The 18,798-nt window shown below is 38.2% G+C and overlaps 4 protein-coding genes across 4 annotated transcripts; 2 read left to right on the top strand and 2 right to left on the bottom strand.

The window, feature by feature from the left end:
• Positions 1-307: 307 nt before the first annotated feature.
• On the bottom strand, positions 308-2,693 carry LOC108222950 (uncharacterized). Its single transcript, XM_017396947.2, has 2 exons — positions 1,605-2,693; positions 308-1,507 (listed from the first exon to the last, which is right to left on the bottom strand). Exons 1-2 carry the CDS (start codon positions 2,691-2,693, stop codon positions 308-310), a joined length of 2,289 nt encoding a protein of 762 aa, XP_017252436.2.
• A 1,616-nt stretch (positions 2,694-4,309) lies between these two features.
• On the bottom strand, positions 4,310-8,105 carry LOC135149311 (serine/threonine-protein phosphatase 7 long form homolog). The gene is made up of 4 exons (XM_064084754.1): positions 7,992-8,105; positions 5,803-6,656; positions 5,218-5,701; positions 4,310-5,065 (listed from the first exon to the last, which is right to left on the bottom strand). The coding sequence occupies exons 1-4, from the start codon at positions 8,001-8,003 to the stop codon at positions 4,571-4,573; spliced, it is 1,845 nt and encodes a 614-aa protein (XP_063940824.1). The 5' UTR covers positions 8,004-8,105; the 3' UTR covers positions 4,310-4,570.
• Positions 8,106-16,425: 8,320 nt separating this feature from the next.
• On the top strand, positions 16,426-16,839 carry LOC108196174 (auxin-responsive protein SAUR68-like). The gene has a single exon (XM_064086559.1). The coding sequence runs from the start codon at positions 16,426-16,428 to the stop codon at positions 16,837-16,839; it is 414 nt and encodes a 137-aa protein (XP_063942629.1).
• Positions 16,840-18,357: 1,518 nt separating this feature from the next.
• LOC108195043 (auxin-responsive protein SAUR67) lies at positions 18,358-18,798 on the top strand. Its single transcript, XM_017361981.2, has one exon. The coding sequence runs from the start codon at positions 18,358-18,360 to the stop codon at positions 18,796-18,798; it is 441 nt and encodes a 146-aa protein (XP_017217470.1).

Raw genomic sequence — 18,798 nt, 5'->3', positions numbered from 1 at the left:
TCTAAGTTAAATAAAAACACTAAAACGCTACACCTAATAGCGTTGTCCTGTTAAATTTTTGAAACCAAGGCAGAAGCTACTGTCTTCTGCCACTAAAAAGCCAAAACTCCAACCGCAACTTAAAAACCAAAACTTTAAAACACCAATTCAATGTAAATTGCATGGACAATATAAACTAATTCATAACAACATAAAATTTAATTTATATCATAAATCATTCATACAATTCCAATTTTCGCGAAATTCAAACAACCATATCAAATTGTACTTGAACCATAGTACTACAACAATAAAAACAACTAGAGAATCAACTATCTCTCGATGAAGTCCCTCCATGCTTTCCCCGGCTCTGGAAATCCATCTCGTTCTTGTACCTCGTTGATTTTCTTCGGCCCTTCTTCTTCTCCATATCGGGGTCATGCACAACTCTCGGGAAAGCAAGCTCGGTAGGATATCGAAAATCACCCTTGTTTGGAATTGGCTCAAAGATACCATTATAAATCTTCGATTGGTTCTCTAACTTATACCAATCACCAACAAACCCATGGAAGTCCATCCTCACATGTGAACAACATGCAATGACATGGGAGCAAGGGATTCTATAAGCTTGAAATTTTCCACAAGTACAACTAGACTCCATAAGACGAACCGTGTGTGTGTTTCCCCCTTTCAACCCATCCTTCCTTGTAACTACTTGGAATAACCAAGTCCCCCGATCAAATATCTTCACACTATGACCCGTGGAACGTCTTACAGCACGGTTCAAGAGATGGGATGCATATTTGGTGAAAATATTACCTTTCGATACTTGTGTTGCAATCTCAAGGCGACGTTGATCAAAGTACTCAACTGTCTTATGGAATAGTACTCGCACCAATGAAGTAAGCGGGAGCCTCCGAGCATCGACAATTGCATTGTTCCAACTCTCAGCATGGTTGGTAGTCATGATGCCAAAACGATGATGCTCGTAGTCATGTGCCAGTGACCAGTTCCTTACTGGTTTGTCCTCAAACCATGCAAGTGCTCGAGGCTCTAGTGCCAACAACTCACCCCATAGTAGTTCAAATTTCTTAGGCTGGACCTGATATGCCAACTCAACCAATCTATCCTTCAATCCAGCTTTCTTGAATTTGGTGGCAAAGTTTGTGGCAAAATGTCTCACACAGTACCGATGATGATTAAGTGGCTCACACCATCCCTCCTTCTGCATAGCTGCCATGATCCCTAAATGTTTATCAGAAATGATACATATCCCGTGCCTCCGACCAACCACCAAGCTCCTCAACCTATCCATGAACCACTCCCAGCTAGAGTTGTTCTCCGACTCCACTATAGCACACGCCAATGGTAGAATGTGACTAAAACCATCTACAGCTGTTGCACTCAGAAGAACACCCGGATATGGTCCATACAAATGAGTCCCGTCTATCAGTATGACGGGTCTGCAATACTCGAAGCCATCAATGCATGGCTTAAAAGCCCAGAACAATCTCCTAAATGTCACTTCCTGTTCCAAATAAATAACAAACATTACATTAGAAAATGAATAACGGAGTCCAAATACTTAATGAAAATGAATTAAATTACACGGTGATAGAACATACCTCTAGGTGCTCTGCATCATCCTCCTTAAAGCACCACTCCACCTTCGTGCCCACATTGAAGGACTGAAGAGTTTCCATCAAATGTGGCAAGTCCTCATATGATCCTTCCCACGAGCCATGAATATCCTCCAATGCAATCTTCTTTGCATTCCTAATCTTCTTTCGGCCCGGCTCATATCCAAACTTATCTTTAGCAGTGGCTAACAACACCTTCTCCTTAATTGTCGGATCAGCAACAATTTGAGATTTAATCACTCCAGCAATCTCCGAGGCTGTCAAGTTGGGATGATCTCGTGTGATGGTAGTGCTCAAGCAAGTATGTGGTCCTACACTCTCCATAATTTGAAATTTACCATGTGAAGTCCTTTTTCTAGCTTTCAACTTCCAAATACAACCATCATTTCTATACTTGCAAGCAACATACCAACTACTCGGATCTGATCGTATCACTCCAATCTCTAAGTGATTCTGAATGTGGTATTGCTTCACCACATGCATCAAATCCTCTTTCGTGCTAAATAACCTTCCCTCCTTCAACTCCAACGGGACCTCATTATTTTCAACCTCGACATCGTCGAATGAGGTCATCCTCTCTAAATGGGAAGTATCCACAGACATATAGCTATCACCCACATCCTGATCATGTCTAAAATGACTACCCCCCGAATCACGCCCACTACTCTTCTCCCCCACACTCGAACTACTCCTTACCAAATTTCCATCACAAGACAATTTCTCTACATAAAGTTCAACAAAAAATGGCATCCCTTTTGACACCACAACACCAAACATTAATTCTACATCATCATCATCCTCAATAGGTATAATCCCGAATTTCAAATTATCGGGATTTTTAGACCTATAAAATATCCTCAACCTACTACTACTATCAATCTTCAACTTGGAATGTAACAAAGCACATAAATTGGCATAATTCATAGATAAATCGAGCCTAACATGCTTTGAAACAGGTTTATCATAAATAAAACCTTCTAATTGAGATTCGATAATATTACCGTCATGGTATATCCATCCAACAACCGTATTCCCAGCTTTCGAACCCGAGCCCGAACCTGAACCGGAAGCCATGATTGTATATGAATGTTTGAAATATGAATTAGGGCAGATTTTGGGTGAATTAGGGCACAAAAATATTTGGGTGAAATGGCTGTTAGTGTATGGCAGTGTGTGTATGGCAGTGTGTATAGGTTCTGGGATAACAACTAAAAAAAAAAGAAAACGCTAGACGCAATAGCGTCTAGCTAATACATAAATTTTATTTTATACGCAAACGCTAGACGCAATAGCGTCTGTGTAATATTTAAAATATATATTAAAACAAAACGCTACTGGCAGTAGCGTTTTAATCTAATTATTTTTTTAAATGTTTAAAATCAAAACGCTAGACGCATTAGCGTCTAGGTAATGTATAAAACATATTTTAAAACAAAACGCTACTAGCTGTAGCGTTTTCATCTAATTATTGTTTTTTAAAAATGTTTAAAACGCTGATTTTTAATTTCTTTTAATTTAAAAACACATTTGTTTGAATTAAAAATGATTTGTAAAATGTATATTGAATTTGTAAAATGTATATTAAATTAAAAATGTATATTAAAAATGATTTGTAAAAATATCAAATCTTTTTTGATGGAAATTTGAATTAAACCCTAACCGTCGGCCAATTTATATACAGTATGAATTAATCTTTCTAAAACCCAAACCAAAACCCTGAATGTTAAAGGTTGTAAATTTATTTATTCCGCCGGCGTCTCGGCTTCAGGGCCTTCGGCCCTTCAGCCTCGCTTAATTAGGGTTTAGGCTCGAGGGAGTAGGGCCTACCGGCCCTACACCCTCAATCCTAAACCCTAACCGTCGGCCAATTTATATACAGTATGAATTAATCTTTCTAAAACCCAAACCTAAACCCTAAATGTTAACGGTTATAAAATTATCATTCCGCCGGCGTCTCGGCTTCAGGGCCTTCGGCCCTTCAGCCTCGCTTAATTAGGGTTTAGGCTCGAGGGAGTAGGGCCTACCGGCCCTACACCCTCGATCCTAAACCCTAACCGTCGGCCAATTTATATACAGTATGAATTAATCTTTCTAAAACCCAAACCTAAACCCTAAATGTTAACGGTTATAAAATTATCATTCCGCCGGCGTCTCGGCTTCAGGGCCTTCGGCCCTTCAGCCTCGCTTAATTAGGGTTTAGGCTCGAGGGAGTAGGGCCTACCGGCCCTACACCCTCGATCCTAAACCCTAACCGTCGGCCAATTTATATACAGTATGAATTAATCTTTCTAAAACCCAAACCTAAACCCTAAATGTTAACGGTTATAAAATTATTATTCCGCCGGCGTCTCGGCTTCAGGGCCTTCGGCCCTTCAGCCTCGCTTAATTAGGGTTTAGGCTCGAGGGAGTAGGGCCTACCGGCCCTACACCCTCGATCCTAAACCCTAACCGTCGGCCAATTTAATTATTAAAACTTTAACGCTATACTAAAACAGAAACATACGACATGAAATTAAAATATTTACAAGATCCGTGCTATCATATATCACAAGTTCAGCATCCTATAACTAGAATGTCATCAAAAACCTACAAATATCATCATCCCCTATGTGAACCAGTACCACAGTCAGGAACCTTCTTAGCCCTCTTTGACCGTCGAACATAAAAGACGTCAAAAGGGCACTAGGCTGCGTAGCAGGCTGACTAGGCTGCGTAGCAGGCTGACTAGGCTGCGTAGACGTAGCAGGCTGACTAGGCTGCGTAGACTGTGTAGACTGTGAAGAGCTGCCCAAGTCAAAAGGGGGTACCTCTGGTGTACCATGCCAAGGCCGAATCCTGTGCTGACGCTGCACAACAGGAGGAGGCTGATCTGTACTGGTATCTCGCATCTGAGAAGTCTGCTGCTCAGGTACTGGCTGTGAAGGCAAACTTAGGCCTAGAGAAAAACTAGGTCACCAGTCACCGGCACCGGTAGTAGTAGCTGCAGCAGCAGCAGCAGCAGGGCGAGTAGAAGCCTCGGCTACAGTAGCAGTAGATGTGGCAGCAGCAGCAGAAGCATCAGCAACAGTAGCTGTAGCAGCAGTAGCAGAAGACTCTGGGCCTCGATCCTCGCCTGTACCTATATGATCCGCATGATCAGCATCATCATCCGGCTCATCAACTAACCGTCCACTGCCTCGGCCTCCATCGCCACGAGCACGGCCTCCTCTGCCACGAGCACGGCCTCTCTCGGCACCACCACGGCCTCTCCTGCCACCACCACGGCCTCCTCTACCACCTGCATCCTCCCCTCCCCCGTCCTGTCTAGCATCCTGCTCCTCAACTTGACGTGGATCAAACCTGTATGCATTCCGATCTCGGAGATGGTGCAGACTCTGAGTGGCTAGTTGGGACATATCCGGGAGGACGTCTGCTGTCCTGGCTGCTATAGTCTCTAGCACAACTCCCTGAAATACAACGAATACAAATGCAATATCAACTACTAGAACCCATCAAATAAAGCATGACGACTAATACAACTAATACCCCAACTACAGATAACGAAAACACACGACACATATCACAGAAAGTACAGATATAATAGTCAAAAAATACTTACCAGGTGGGTATGCAGTGCACCCAACTGACTAATGAACCTCACAGTCCGAGCCAAGTACCAATCCATGTACTCTGGGACTGTAGCATGACCATCAATCACGTCATCAATCCAAATATGCTCCAGACGATGCTGCCAGTGTGTCATACTGGGCTGATGTACGACTGCATAATCCAAGACCTTCTGGCCCCTCAGCGTCATAACGTGATGCTCGTGGGAGTAGTGTGGCTGATCGGGAATACGCTGTATCATGCCAAACTGTCTAGCAACTCTGTCCGGCTGATGTGGCTCGACTATGTAAACACATATCATGGGGCCGCGAAAGCGCCAGAGATGACGGCCGGCTAAACAATAGTCTGGCAGTGTATCAAGAATCCCAGCATAAGGCTCCCAAATAAACTCATGTGGAGCAAGCGCATCCAATGCCGCCCGAGACGTAGTCACAGTGCTTCCATCACTCTCAACGAATGAATGTCCAACAAGCCACCTATAGACATCATAGGAATACAAAAAAACACATTAGTCAATTTAAAAAGACAATTCACAACTTGAAATGTACAAACCAGTAAAAACACAGCTACTATGTACCTGGCTCCATGTGGTCCTGGAAGCTGATGCCCCCAAAAAGCAACATCCTCTAATGGAACAGTGGTCCGAACAGGGGCAAGAGTGGGCAACCTCTCCCATGCCCATAGCTGCAGTAAGAGAAGGCATCCAGCTACCTCCTTAATACTCGCTTTGCAACCATTGCAAAGCTCCCTGTATAGACGAGCTAGAACAGCTGGACCCCATGCATAGCCTCCGAGCGCCTCCAGGTCACGAACAAAATGAACCCACGAGGAGTGTATAAGTCCACCAGAATGGTCGGTGAACAGTGACCCCCCAAACAACTGTAGCAAGTAACACCTGGCGTGAAGCCTGATCTCCTCAACGCCTGCATCATCACGTAATCTCGCTGGAGTGAGACCCTCTACCCATGTGAGCCGTAGCCTCGAGTTGTTGAAAGCCTCGGGTGGAGGAATCTGTCCAAAAATCTCACCAACGATGGTCTCCCATCTCTGTCCAGGTGGAGGGCCTACAGGACACATAACGGGCTCTCCGTCAATGGGTAACCCGAGCAAGACACCAACATCCTGCAGTGTAATAGTACACTCTCCCATCGGCAGGTGGAATGAATGTGTCTCTGGTCGCCATCTCTCTACCAGAGCACCAAGCAAACTCCAATCAAGCTGAAGAGTGGATAACCGAGCTACCCCATAAAAACCGGCTGCCTGCAGAATGGGGATCAATCGAACATCAATGTTCAAATCAGACTGGTTGGCATCACGACGCCTGAAATACTGCGAGGGCGCAGCACCAGTTCTCCAGACAGAACGAGACCTATGAGTGGCCTGTAGGTGAAGAAGGCTAGGATCACGAGGTCCCTGGTCTCTAATAATAGCCTGTGAACAAAAACAAGGAAATACAAAGTCAGCACATCATACTAACCTTAGATAGAAACTAATTAAATTAACACAATACAAATACTACGATTCCCGCAGAATGGTATATAATAGTATCATGTAAATCCAATAACCAATAATATAATAAAATAGCATGTATATTATTCACCGATAAATCATGTCTTAATATGCTAATGTCAATTCTCATAATTAATTAGCCATCCAAAGACATATAATAATACATAATAAAGAGATAGTCATATCCTGTCAATATTAATCATGCTAATAACAAAAGCAATGTATGTGTGCGCGGAAATAAGTTCTCAACACTTTCAAGTAGTGTAACGCTAGCTAGGTCATTAAAAATCCTTTTGTTTCACTTCTGGTGCATTAGATCAAGAAGCCTTTTGTTTATAAGCAGCTGCAGCCTGCAGGGGTGCAGTACAAAATAATAATCGGCAGAGTTTAAAAATCGGTATATTGGTCGGTCATGACAATATTTACTCATCTGCCTCCAAAAATCTAAAAAATTGTCATGAATTAAACTTCTGTGATCTCAAGAAACAGAAACAGTGCACGGAATTATAAGGAGTCCTGTTGTTAAAATTTATAGGAATTTCTATCATTTTACAAATATCAAAAACTAAGATGTAATCTGATAATACATCCAAATATAAGTCAAGCTAGGAGCACATATTGAGACTGCAATCTTGAGCACAGGCTAATAATACAAAGTAAAAAAACATACTGTAAAATGGCAGGAGCCCGAAAGGCGGATTACGGAGAAAACTAGTCAAGAAATTCATACTTCGGAGCAAGATAAAAGTTAAGCATTGTTTTATTATTGTTTTAATTTTTTTGTGTTCCCCCAGATGATAAGAGCATAATTATATTCGAATGAGAGACCATAATTATATCAAGATATTAGAGGTGTTTTCATAGTTAATGCTATCCTAACAGTACTGATTCTTTTCATTTACAGCTTATATTTCTTTCAAATTAATACATATACATTGCTGCTTGGCGTGAGGTCTGCAATTGAGCACCATACAGTATGATATCAGTTTGATAAGAATCTGTGTCAGCTGTCTTTGAATTCTTGCGAAACATACAACAAACACATAGCAGGACATAGATTAACACAGGCATGTCAAAACACATAGCAGGCATATATCACTTTAAGAAATCGGCCAAATATGAAAGAACATACATTGAAATCCATAGCAGGCATTGAAATACTTTAAGAAACATTCATCAAACACATAGCAGGCATGTCAAAACAGTGAAAATTAAAACATTTTTGACATTAAAATCGCCCAAATATGAAGAACATACATTGAAATCCATAGGTTAGTCGTTGAATCAGCTCGCTTCAGTAGATGGTTATATATAACTTTAAGAAATCACCCTCTCCTCCCTCTGTATATATCACTGCTCTCCTCTCCTCTGTGATGTTAGCCGTTGTTTTTAAGAGGATGTATTTATATTAAAGGGAAACGCTACTGCGTGTAGCGTTTGGGTCTATATTAAAAAAGGGGGAGACGCTACACGCTGTAGCGTCTTAGTCTCAGACATAGACGCTAATACAGCCGCGTCTCTAATGGTTATTAGGGGCCATTTTATCAAATATTGTTATTATGGGCATTAAAAGTTAAAATATGGTTATTCAGGGCCTTTTTACTATAAGATCTATCACTGTATCGTCATCGGTCGCCTCTCTTACCGGCCATTCATTTTTGATGAGTTATTTAAAATTCATGTAATACTGTACATCAATTCATGTTGAAGCAACCCTCCATGTTCTTGAATATTTACAAGGATCTATGAATTGTGGTATTCTCTTATCCTCTAAAAACTCTCCGTCTCTCAAAGGTTTTACTGATTCGGCTTGGACAGGTTGTCTCACTACACTTCATTACATGCTAGTTTACCGTGCTGGGAGAAAGCCCTGTATCTTGGAAGTCAAAAGAAACAATTAACCGTTTCTTGCTCCTCTGAAGTCGAATATTGAGCCATAACAAATTTTCTGTCCGAACTCCAATGGCTTCAATTCTCTGATCTTGACATATATACTTTACATTCAGCCCATTCTACTTTATTGTGGCAACCAATTTGCCATCCATATTTTCGAGAATCCAGTGTTCCATAATAAAAACAAACACATTGAGTTTGATAGTTATTTGTACTTAAAAAGATATTATCCGTCAGAAGATATTATTCGGTTTACTTAAAGCACATCACATTTCTTTCACTAATCACTCTGACAGAATTTTTACAAATCCTCTTAGAGCTGAACAACAACACCTAACAAGATCCTATGAAATAGGAATTCAGTTATATAGATGTATATATGTAACTTATAGATTGTTGACTTATAAGTTAGTTTGTAAACCTGCTTATTTTGTAAATCCTCTTGTAGAAATAGTTGTACCATCATAATGAATAACTTAAGTTCCATATAAATTATGTCCCGTAATATTTCACGTTATGTAGTGTTGTGTCATCCCTTTTTTACTTGTGTTTATTGTAGCAGACAAGTTTAATTTCTCTCATTGATCACTGCAATCATATTGAAAGGCTCCTTTGATCTAAAATGCATCAATTCCATTAGACATGAAATAACTACTTCTATACTTGTGGCTCTTGAACTTTCTTGTTCTTGCAAGCAAACAGCTTCGGACCAAAGTGTTGGTTAGCAGCTTTACAAGTAGCTTTCACCACATAGTCCTGCTTTCTTTTAGGTTGATGTACAAAAAATGACTACATTTAAGACAATGGCCCTGGCTGCTTGGTTTCTTGCATATATAACAGCCGATTTCATATGTCTCAAGGCATCCAGAAACTTATACTATAAGAATACGGACTGCAAACTGATAGACCAATCACACTTCCATGTGATTCAGTCTTCATGGAATTTGTCTCTATGGTACTAAGACATCCAACTAAAGATTTAGAAAGGGCACTTTTCATGTCCAACACTGAATTTGACACTGCCTATCATCTTGAAGTATCCACCAAGAAGAAACCAGCCAAAAGATTATTCATGGCTTTTGATAAAAATTAAAAGCTAATATTGTAAATGATCAGAAATGCATGTAGCTTGATACATATTCTCTCTCTCTATCGGCAGGTTTTGTTGACAGAAATAAACATTTACGTCAATGAGATCTTAATCAGGACTTCATTTTTCTGGTACCTTTTCATTTTGATGGTACCTCTGAACATTATACAAAAGCTGCACATTTTCACTGAATAATTGCAATCTTTACAAAATTGAATTTTTTTAACTTTGCAATGCAAAATAACAAATATACTTTTACAGAGATGTCCAAGTGTGACCAGTGACGGATTTTAGGGGGTTCTCAGATGGTCCATGGCCCCCTTAGATACCAAGAAATAGCATGTAGTACCCTTAATGTTGCAATTGTTTGTGTTGGCTCGATGGTAAATGGTCCTTTCTTTTGCCAAAGATCAACCCTTTAGCAGGACTGTGTTAATGCAATATTTTATCTGTCTTGTCCTGTTCTTTATAAGTTTTGCTTAATGACTTTTCCTATATAAACACTTTTTATTAGATTTCTTTTCTGCCTCCGTCACTGCGTGTGACATAGTCAAACCTCAAGTGATCGATACATTATATAGCAAAATCAATCATAAAGTGTTTTGCTATGCAGTAGCACTTCAGTGGCTAATCTCAGACTCTCAGATTTCTAGAGTCTTAAAACTATTGCTCAAATGAACAAAACATACAAACTAACAATGAAAACCTGCAAGTGCATAATGATTTACAAACAGCAAAAGTCTACAACCTTGCACTTTGTACAAACTACAGAACCTCAAAACTTCTAGCAGATAACTGAGAAAGATTGATTAGCTACCAAGCATGCCTTGATATGATCATCAGAAACGCCACAATTCCTGTTAGAAATAAGGTTTTTAGTGCCAGTCTCTACAGAGGAGAGTCGATTAACCAGATCTGGATAAGAAATAACATGTTGTGAAATCAGTTAACAAACATATCCTCTTGTCCAACTCACTAATTCCTGGATAGTGGACCCCACACACACGAACACACAAACAGACACACTAGATCTACTGAAATACCTACTGTGGTTATTGTATAGAAAATCTCATCTATAAACCAAGTTCAGTTTCATGATTCCATTAGGATTCCTCAGCATTTTACATCCCATATATATTTTGGAAATGACTTGAGGTAGTCACCAGTAATTCCTCAAAATTCTTAGACATTTGAAATCAACTCGTTAAATGCAAGCATGTATTCAGTATCATATTAATTTGATCATATTTGACTAGCGTGTTTTTTTGTTGGTTTTATTGCATATTTCAAGGTACTATAGGCTATGATATTAAGAGAAATGGAGTTGTTTCATTATAGTACATGATCTCAATTTATACAGAAGCTTGGGGACTGAGCTAGAGCAAATGCACGAAGATATTGGGGAATAAATTTTAAGAAAATTGCTTATCTAGAGTCTAGACCTAACAGTTAAGTTCCTTTAAATTGGGATTGTTATTGACTTGATTCAAATATTAATATGCTTGTAACAGCATCTTATTGGCTACTAATCTCAACTCTTAGGAAATTGCTCAGATTCAATTTCTGACATTCTTAAAGGACAATTAACTTAGGATAGAGTAAACGTCAACAAAATAACATCTGAATTCTGAGCCAAATTAGACAAACCAGTTTAATTGAGTTAGCAGCCCCGGATTCCTATGTTGAGCTGATTAAAAACATTTCATATTTATCAAAAAAAAATGTCATAAAGAACTTTTTGCACTTATCAATATTACTGCATAAATAAACTTAATTTCAATATGAAGTCTATTCATAATGAATCTGGCCCTGTTATAGAATTTTAGCTTATCAGATTCAACAAAGCATTGTCCCAGACTAAAGAAACTGCAGTTATCCGAAGCATCTTTGTGGTAAAAATTCGTATTTATTTGGCATAAACAATTCAAGCAGAAATCATATAATTACAGTTCCTGCTCTTGCATAATTGCACTAACTTTTGTATCTGTTTTACGAGCACTATTAATTAAAAACCTTACTTTATTTCAATAAATCTAACCATGAGAAGTTGTGGCATGACTGTTCTACCAACTCTTGAACATCTATAAACCCTAATTAGAGAACTTCTAGTAAGTATTCTCTCTGTTTTTCCCCATGCATAATTGCACCAACTTGTGTATCAGTTTTAGGGGCACTGTTAAATAAAAACCTTTAGTTTATTCAATAAATCTGACCACGCAAACTTGTGGAATGAAGCTGGGAGGTGGGATCCACTCTAATGTCTTGAGGCATGGTAGTCTATCAGCTAATGGCTTGATGTAATGGCTCCAGCATGTCCTCAATATACATGAATGATAATTCACTCTTAATTTCTAAACTAATACTAACGTTTTCAAATGATGCCTAGCCTCGAAAGTATGTCATGTGATGTGAAATTAGGATGATGGGATCATATTGTAAAATTTCTTGGAGATGCAAGGTATATCAGTAGTGCTGGAAAGTATCAGGAAATGTGTGACAATTAGCTCTATTTTTTATGCATGGCTGCAATCATATTGGGAGGCCCATTTAGACCAAACTAGCATCAATTCTACGCAGACATGGAATACCTAATTTCATTCTTATGGCTCTAAAGCTTTCTTGTGCATAAAAGAAAATACCTTTGGACCAAAAGTGCTGGCTAATGACTCTACAGGTAGTTTTCAGCACATGCTCCTGCTTTCTTTGAGTCTCTGCACAAGAAAGACTTGCATCAATAAACCAGCCAACTTCATTTTTTACTGGTGGCATTCGAATATTTATAAAGCCTCTCTGTACCAAGATTACAGCCAAAACCTATAGAAGTCAACTGAAACTCACTCCTAATCATTAATTCCAGTAAACAACCATAATTAGTCCTAAGAAACTTATCAAAATCGCAAGGAAGAGGTAAAGAAAGGCAAGTATCAGGCAAAGAGGAATAGCATTACTGACAATAAACTAAAAATTCAGATGAAGCTTCTTTTTCAGTAGCAAGGGACACTTTAAAATTGGAAGAAGAAGAATACGGATTACAAACTTGTCGACCAATCACGCCGCCATGTGATGTAGTTTTCCTGTAATATGCCGTTTTTGTAGTCCTAAGACATCCAGCTAAAATATCTAGAAAGAGCACTTTTTTTTGTTCCACTCACTGCACATTTTCTTCATTCTTCTAACAAGAAGAAACCAAATAGAAGTCTCTAACTCATGACTCTTAATTTCAATAAATAATTGAAGTTTATTGTTGTGAACGATCAAAACTCAAAAGTTTCAATTTTGATACAAATAGATTGAGTTCCCAACTAGCGTCCATTCATTTTTTCTGATCTTTCATATCTGATAGAGTGATGGTTCATTGGTGCTGATGAACTATATACAAAGGGGCACATAATAACTGAATTTAACCAAATACAGAAAGAAGACTTTCTTTTGCGCACTGCAAATTAACAGACAAACTTTTCTAAAGTACCTATTTGCATGTGTCGCATAATTAAACCTCCAGAATATTTAAGACTCTCTAGCGAAACCAAAGAAGCAATTAAATTTCTTCTATTACTTAATCTTAGTAAGTCCTAATATGTACTATTATATACATCATAAACTGAGAATGTATTGCTGGTTAATCAAATTTACCTCATTGGCAAAATAGGTCTGGTCTCATTAGTGGACCTCACTATATGTTATCAAGGAACTTCAGTGCTGTCAAGAAAACTTTTGCACTGTGTACGAACTTCAGCGCTCAAGGATCTTTTTGTAATTAATTAACAGGTTCATTAAAACAATGTTTATATATTTAGCTAATGCATACCAGCACTCCAGGCTCCAGCAGTAACCTGTATCCCAGCTTTACATGCAGATAACGATTTAGAGAGTTAATTATAAACTTCAATATTAAACATATAACATTGACCTAGAAACTTGTGGTGTGCATAAACATTTGTAAACCCAGGCTCGATGTATTGGGTTCAGCAGTCAAATCTACACAAAACAGTTCATTCCTGATTTTATAACTCATCTGTTTAGTAGTTGGTAAAACTACAGGCAGGTGATGCCAAATCTTTAACGTATGTCATGTACAGAGAGCATTTGGTGAATTTTGGGTAAGTAGATATGTACTTATTAATGTGGATCAAATCATAAAATTCCTTGGAGACAAGAATTATATCAGTTACTGTAGGGAAATATTTAGACATGTTGTGACAATTTAATTTAGCTTTTTTATGTATTGGCTGCAAACAGATTGAAAGTCTCACTTACACCAAACTACCATCAATTTCACTTGACATCTAGTACCTACTTCTATTCTCATGGCTTTTAAAATGTTTTGTTCTTACAAGCAAACAGCTTTGGACCCGAAGAGCAGATTAACATCTTTACCAGTAGTTTTCAGCACATGGTCCTGCTTTCTTTTGAATCTGTGCACAAGAAACACTACATTACCTTTATGTTTACATAAAACAGCCTGAGGATTAAATTTCAACACCGACCGGCGACCATGAGTAGTCCTAAAAAAATATATAGAATGGTCATTATCAGGAAAAGCAAATTGGCAAATTTAGATTAAGCTTCTTTGTCAGTAATTAGTATGGAACACTTTGTAACGTACACTGTTGACCACAAGAGGTTTGTGATTCCCTGGTTTGTCTGAATAGTAAAATTTTCAGAGAGCTCTTAACAATGTCAGAGGAAGTATACAGACTGCAAATATAGACCAATCACGCTGCCATATTAAGATTTCATCAAATATGCCCTTTCTCATGCATCCAGTGTTTTATTGATTTGGCCATTTTTCAATCAAGTGAATTGAGACAACATAAGTCATGATTCGAAGTGTAAAAATTAGACAGAAAAAAGATCCATATCTTGAGCTTTAACAGGCAAGTCTGTTATTACATATTAGTATATTACCTCTTTTTTTTTAATGTTATGTTAATGTCGTGACAAGAAACAGAGAATAGCCTAAAATTTATTTAGAATTATTCTGTTGATATTATAGTCTATAAGAATTTATAGATTTGTAGTATCTCTGGATGCTGAAGCAAAGATGATATAGTTATTAAAAGCCACTCTTTAGTAGTATTTCGAGGGGAGCTACAAATTTTAATAACATTGACAAGGAAAACTGTTCGGCCCCAAGTGTGCTTTAAATCTAAAACAGTATGTATGACATTGTTATTTAACCAAAAAAAAAATAATATGATATTTTCTACTTTGGCCGAGCCTGAATGAATTTGTTTTTGTATATCATCCAAAAATGCAAATATTAACGGTGTTAACTGCTTATCAATAACTAGCACTATGCTCCTCCCACAGCTGATGTGGGATAACTACTAACAATCTCCTTATTCACACATCAGGTTCAACACCTGTCAGAGTTTTGCCTCCATGGGTACTGTGATCTGAATTATGCTAGGCCCATATTTGAGGTTCACCTAGACTCCCCTTAGGCCTGAAGGCTGATATGCCTCCTTCTTAAACTCACCCTAAGTAAGCCTGCATGCCTCCTTTTACACATATTCTGGAAGCTCATCTAGAGATCACAACTAATTCCAACAAAAACCTGCAGCACGAAGGTCCTTCCAACTCTGGAATCTTTTTGCCATGAGTTAGGAAACTTCTTACTAGTATTCTCCCTGTTTTACTTCCTTGAATGCCCTGATTGCCAAACATTTACAGTCATAATTAGCATCATAACTAGTCACATTATATTGTTTACATCAGTATACATTACGAAGTTGCATTTCTACATTTTACTTATCTAACTGATACGTACTGTATATAACATGGACGCTTCTTCTGGTCATTCAGCACTTCCAAAAGAGATTTAAAAATATATGTAATTCCGGACTACAAACAGACTGTCACCAGTTTAATTTGTTTTTTAACTTCAGGGTAATAGTCAATCCCAGAAATTTAAATACTCACACTCCTAACCTCGGGCTTGAACCATCAACCTCTTCTTGCCAAGAAGAGGAGTATCACTAGACTACAATGTTGGGGATCAGTGTAAGTTGTTGTTGAGCCATTATATTGCATAAGGTGATGGCTTAATGTATTGGGTCCAGCAGTAAATCTACTCCAAACACAGTCCACTCCTGATCATCTAAAGGAGTTGGTAAAACTTATACACGCGTACATCACATGATGCCTAATTCTGAAAGGATGTGTGCAGAGAACACTGGATGAATTTGGGTACATACAGATGTACTTATTAATGTGGATCAGATTATAGAAATTTCTTGGGGACATGAATTATATCAGTTATTGTTGGGAAGTATTTAGACATGTTGTGGCAAAATATTTGAGCTTCTTTTGTTAGAGGCTGCAATCATATTGAAAGGCTCATTTACACCAAACTAGCATCAATTCTACTTGACATGTAATACCTACTTCTATACTTGTGGTTTTCAAACTTTCTTTTGTTTACAAGCAAACAGCTTTGGACCCAAAGTGCTGGGTAACAACTTTACAAGTAGGTTTCAGCACATGGTCCTGCTTTCTTTTGAGCTTATGAACCACAAAGACTTTTTTTAAGACACTGTCCCTGGCTTGTATATATAGCAACCAGCTTCATTTATCCAAGCCATCCAAAAATTTCTTTAGCCTTTAAGTATCTACTAAAAGCCAAAGTTTGTAGAAATTCTGAAACTTATTCTTACCCTTGATTTCCAAACACCAATCATGATTACCCCCAAGAAACTTATCAATATGGCAAGAAAGTGGCAAAGAATGGCCATGATCAGCCGAAGAGGAATAACATTACCAAAAACAATAGGAAATTCAGATGGAGCTTCTTTGTCAGTTGTGAGCAAGGGACATTTTGCAGTGTATACAGCTGATCACAGGAGGTTTGTGATTCCATTGGTTTACCTGGAGAGTGAAATATTTATCGAGCTCCTGAGGATGGCAGAAGAAGAATATGGACTGCAAAGGGATGGTCCAATCACACTGCCATGCGATTCAGTTTTCATGGAATATGCTGTCTCTTTAATCCTAAGACATCCAGCTAAAGATCTAGATCGAGAACTTTTTCTGTCTAGAGCTAAATCCGCTTGCTGCTCATCATCTTCTTACCACCAGCAAAACGACACAAGCCACAATATACTAATTCATAGCTTTTAATGAAGATTTGAAGTTTTTATTGTGTAAATAATCAGAAATGCATGTAGCTAGCTAGATATACAGTATTATTATTAATGAAAATTTACAGCATTATTCATTTTGTCTTTTGCTTTAATGTTTGATGTTATGCATGAACTCTATACAAAGCAGAATATGCCCACAGAATATAAGCAATATCAGAAGGATGACTTTCATTCATGCAATGCAAATAAAACAATAACCTTCTATCAGTTTTCTCGTGTGTTATAATTAAATCCGCTAGATGTAAAGAACTCGAAAAAAGCCAATCTTGTATGACTAAGCCAGGTATTGAGGTTTTTGCATTGGTTTGATCTTATCATAATAGCAGGTGAACGATTCTCTTTGGCAGCATAATTTTTAGTGATGAATAATGTAATAGCTTGGTGGCCAAGCTAAGGCTCAGATTTCTGCAGTTTTCTGAACCCTATGTTCAACCAATCTTTTCTGAATAGTGATAGCAGAGATTAATCAAAGTTTTAATCAGGTGACGTTTTACCAGCTCTCCTCATACCTCAAGGCATCGAGAGAAAGGGTTAATAGGATCATGTAAAATTTCTTAACAGTTTTTATTACTACTGTGAGGGAATGAGGATCGAGCATACTACTGTGAGGCAGCGAGGGGAAGAGGATAGAGCCCGAATTTATTGTAAGGTTTGCATATTTACCACTACGTTGCTCCGTGATCCAATGTGTTCATTTGTTTATTGATATATAGTAGAAAAATTTATAATAAGCAACATGACCATAAAATACTTGACGAAAAAATGACCTTAGAAGTTGGTTGAAAAGTAATTATAATTTATCAGATATGAAGTTGTCTCAGTTAGATAAAATACACAGACTCTGTTACTTGCCTTGTTTGTATATCCCAATAAACAAAAAGAAGTGCATTCCCAAAAGTGTGAAATTGAAGGCAAAGGTAATTTCTGGATTCTTGTTAGGCAGTTCAGGAACAAGTTCATGAATAAAGGCCTTGATTTACTTACTTTGTTATGTGGTAACTACCAAGAAGTATACCGCGATCTTTACATTCAGTCACTGACATCAAACCTATGACGGATATTCAAATAATCTGTCTGGTTGTATATTTCAATATTATGTATCTGATATATTATTGTGGTTCACACAGTCCCAGTGAACTGGAAGCCACAAATTTTGGCCCAATATGTCACTAACCACTCGACAAGAAGATTTTAAAATGTTACTCAAATTTTGATAATCAAGTTCTTATCTACAACCAGAAGCAAGCATGCCCACCATTCAAGCAGTTTTATAGCTAGCTATTGCATAAATCTTCACATGGGTTTGTTTCCCCTTATCTTTCACCTTCCCCACAATGAAAGATAGTCCTGTAGAGTCTTCGAAATTTGTAATATATAAGTAACTCACTCCATAGCCTAAAGTACATCAATCAAATAATACTTCTGTTTTTCACTTGTGAGAGTTCAACTTTCTCCTCTTGTGAGCTAAATCTTTAACTGTTCTACTAAAAACAACATGATCACTCCAAAGAAACTCCTGAAATTGGCAAGGAAGTGGCAAAAGCAGGCTACCTTGAGCCGGAAAAGAGTGACATATCCGACAGCCAGAGCAGATGGTGTGCATGTCAACACATCAACAAGAGTCGAAAAGGGCCATTTTGTGGTGTACAGTGCAGATCAGAGACGTTTTGTGATCCCGATAGTCTATTTGCAGAACAAAATATTCAGAGAGCTTCTGAGATTGGCCGAAGAAGAATATGGAATGCCACGTGATGGACCTATTACACTTCCATGTGATGAAGCTTTTGTTGATTATGCAATTTCTCTAATCGAAAGACATGCTACAAAAGACATGGAGAAGGCACTGCTTATATCCCTTACTTCTGATCACTGCCTATCATCATCGAACATCCACAAAGAGCATACCACTCAACAGCTATTAGTCTGTAGCTTTTAA

The sequence above is a fragment of the Daucus carota genome, chromosome 1, assembly GCF_001625215.2.
Source record: "Daucus carota subsp. sativus chromosome 1, DH1 v3.0, whole genome shotgun sequence".
NCBI classification, from domain to species: Eukaryota; Viridiplantae; Streptophyta; class Magnoliopsida; order Apiales; family Apiaceae; genus Daucus; species Daucus carota.
Note: the sequence above shows the minus strand (reverse complement) of the source record. Positions and strands in the feature narration are given on the sequence as shown.

Coding starts and splice junctions, on each gene's coding strand:
- LOC108222950 (XM_017396947.2), bottom strand. CDS start 2,693: ATGGCTTCCGGTTCAGGTTCGGGCTCGGGTTCGAAAGCTGGGAATACG. Junction 1,508..1,604: donor ATGATGCAGAGCACCTAGAG/GTATGTTCTATC, acceptor TATTTGGAACAG/GAAGTGACATTTAGGAGATT.
- LOC135149311 (XM_064084754.1), bottom strand. Junction 5,702..5,802: donor CCAGGACCACATGGAGCCAG/GTACATAGTAGC, acceptor TGATGTCTATAG/GTGGCTTGTTGGACATTCAT. Junction 5,066..5,217: donor GTGCACTGCATACCCACCTG/GTAAGTATTTTT, acceptor GTTGTATTTCAG/GGAGTTGTGCTAGAGACTAT.
- LOC108196174 (XM_064086559.1), top strand. CDS start 16,426: ATGGCAAGAAAGTGGCAAAGAATGGCCATGATCAGCCGAAGAGGAATA.
- LOC108195043 (XM_017361981.2), top strand. CDS start 18,358: ATGATCACTCCAAAGAAACTCCTGAAATTGGCAAGGAAGTGGCAAAAG.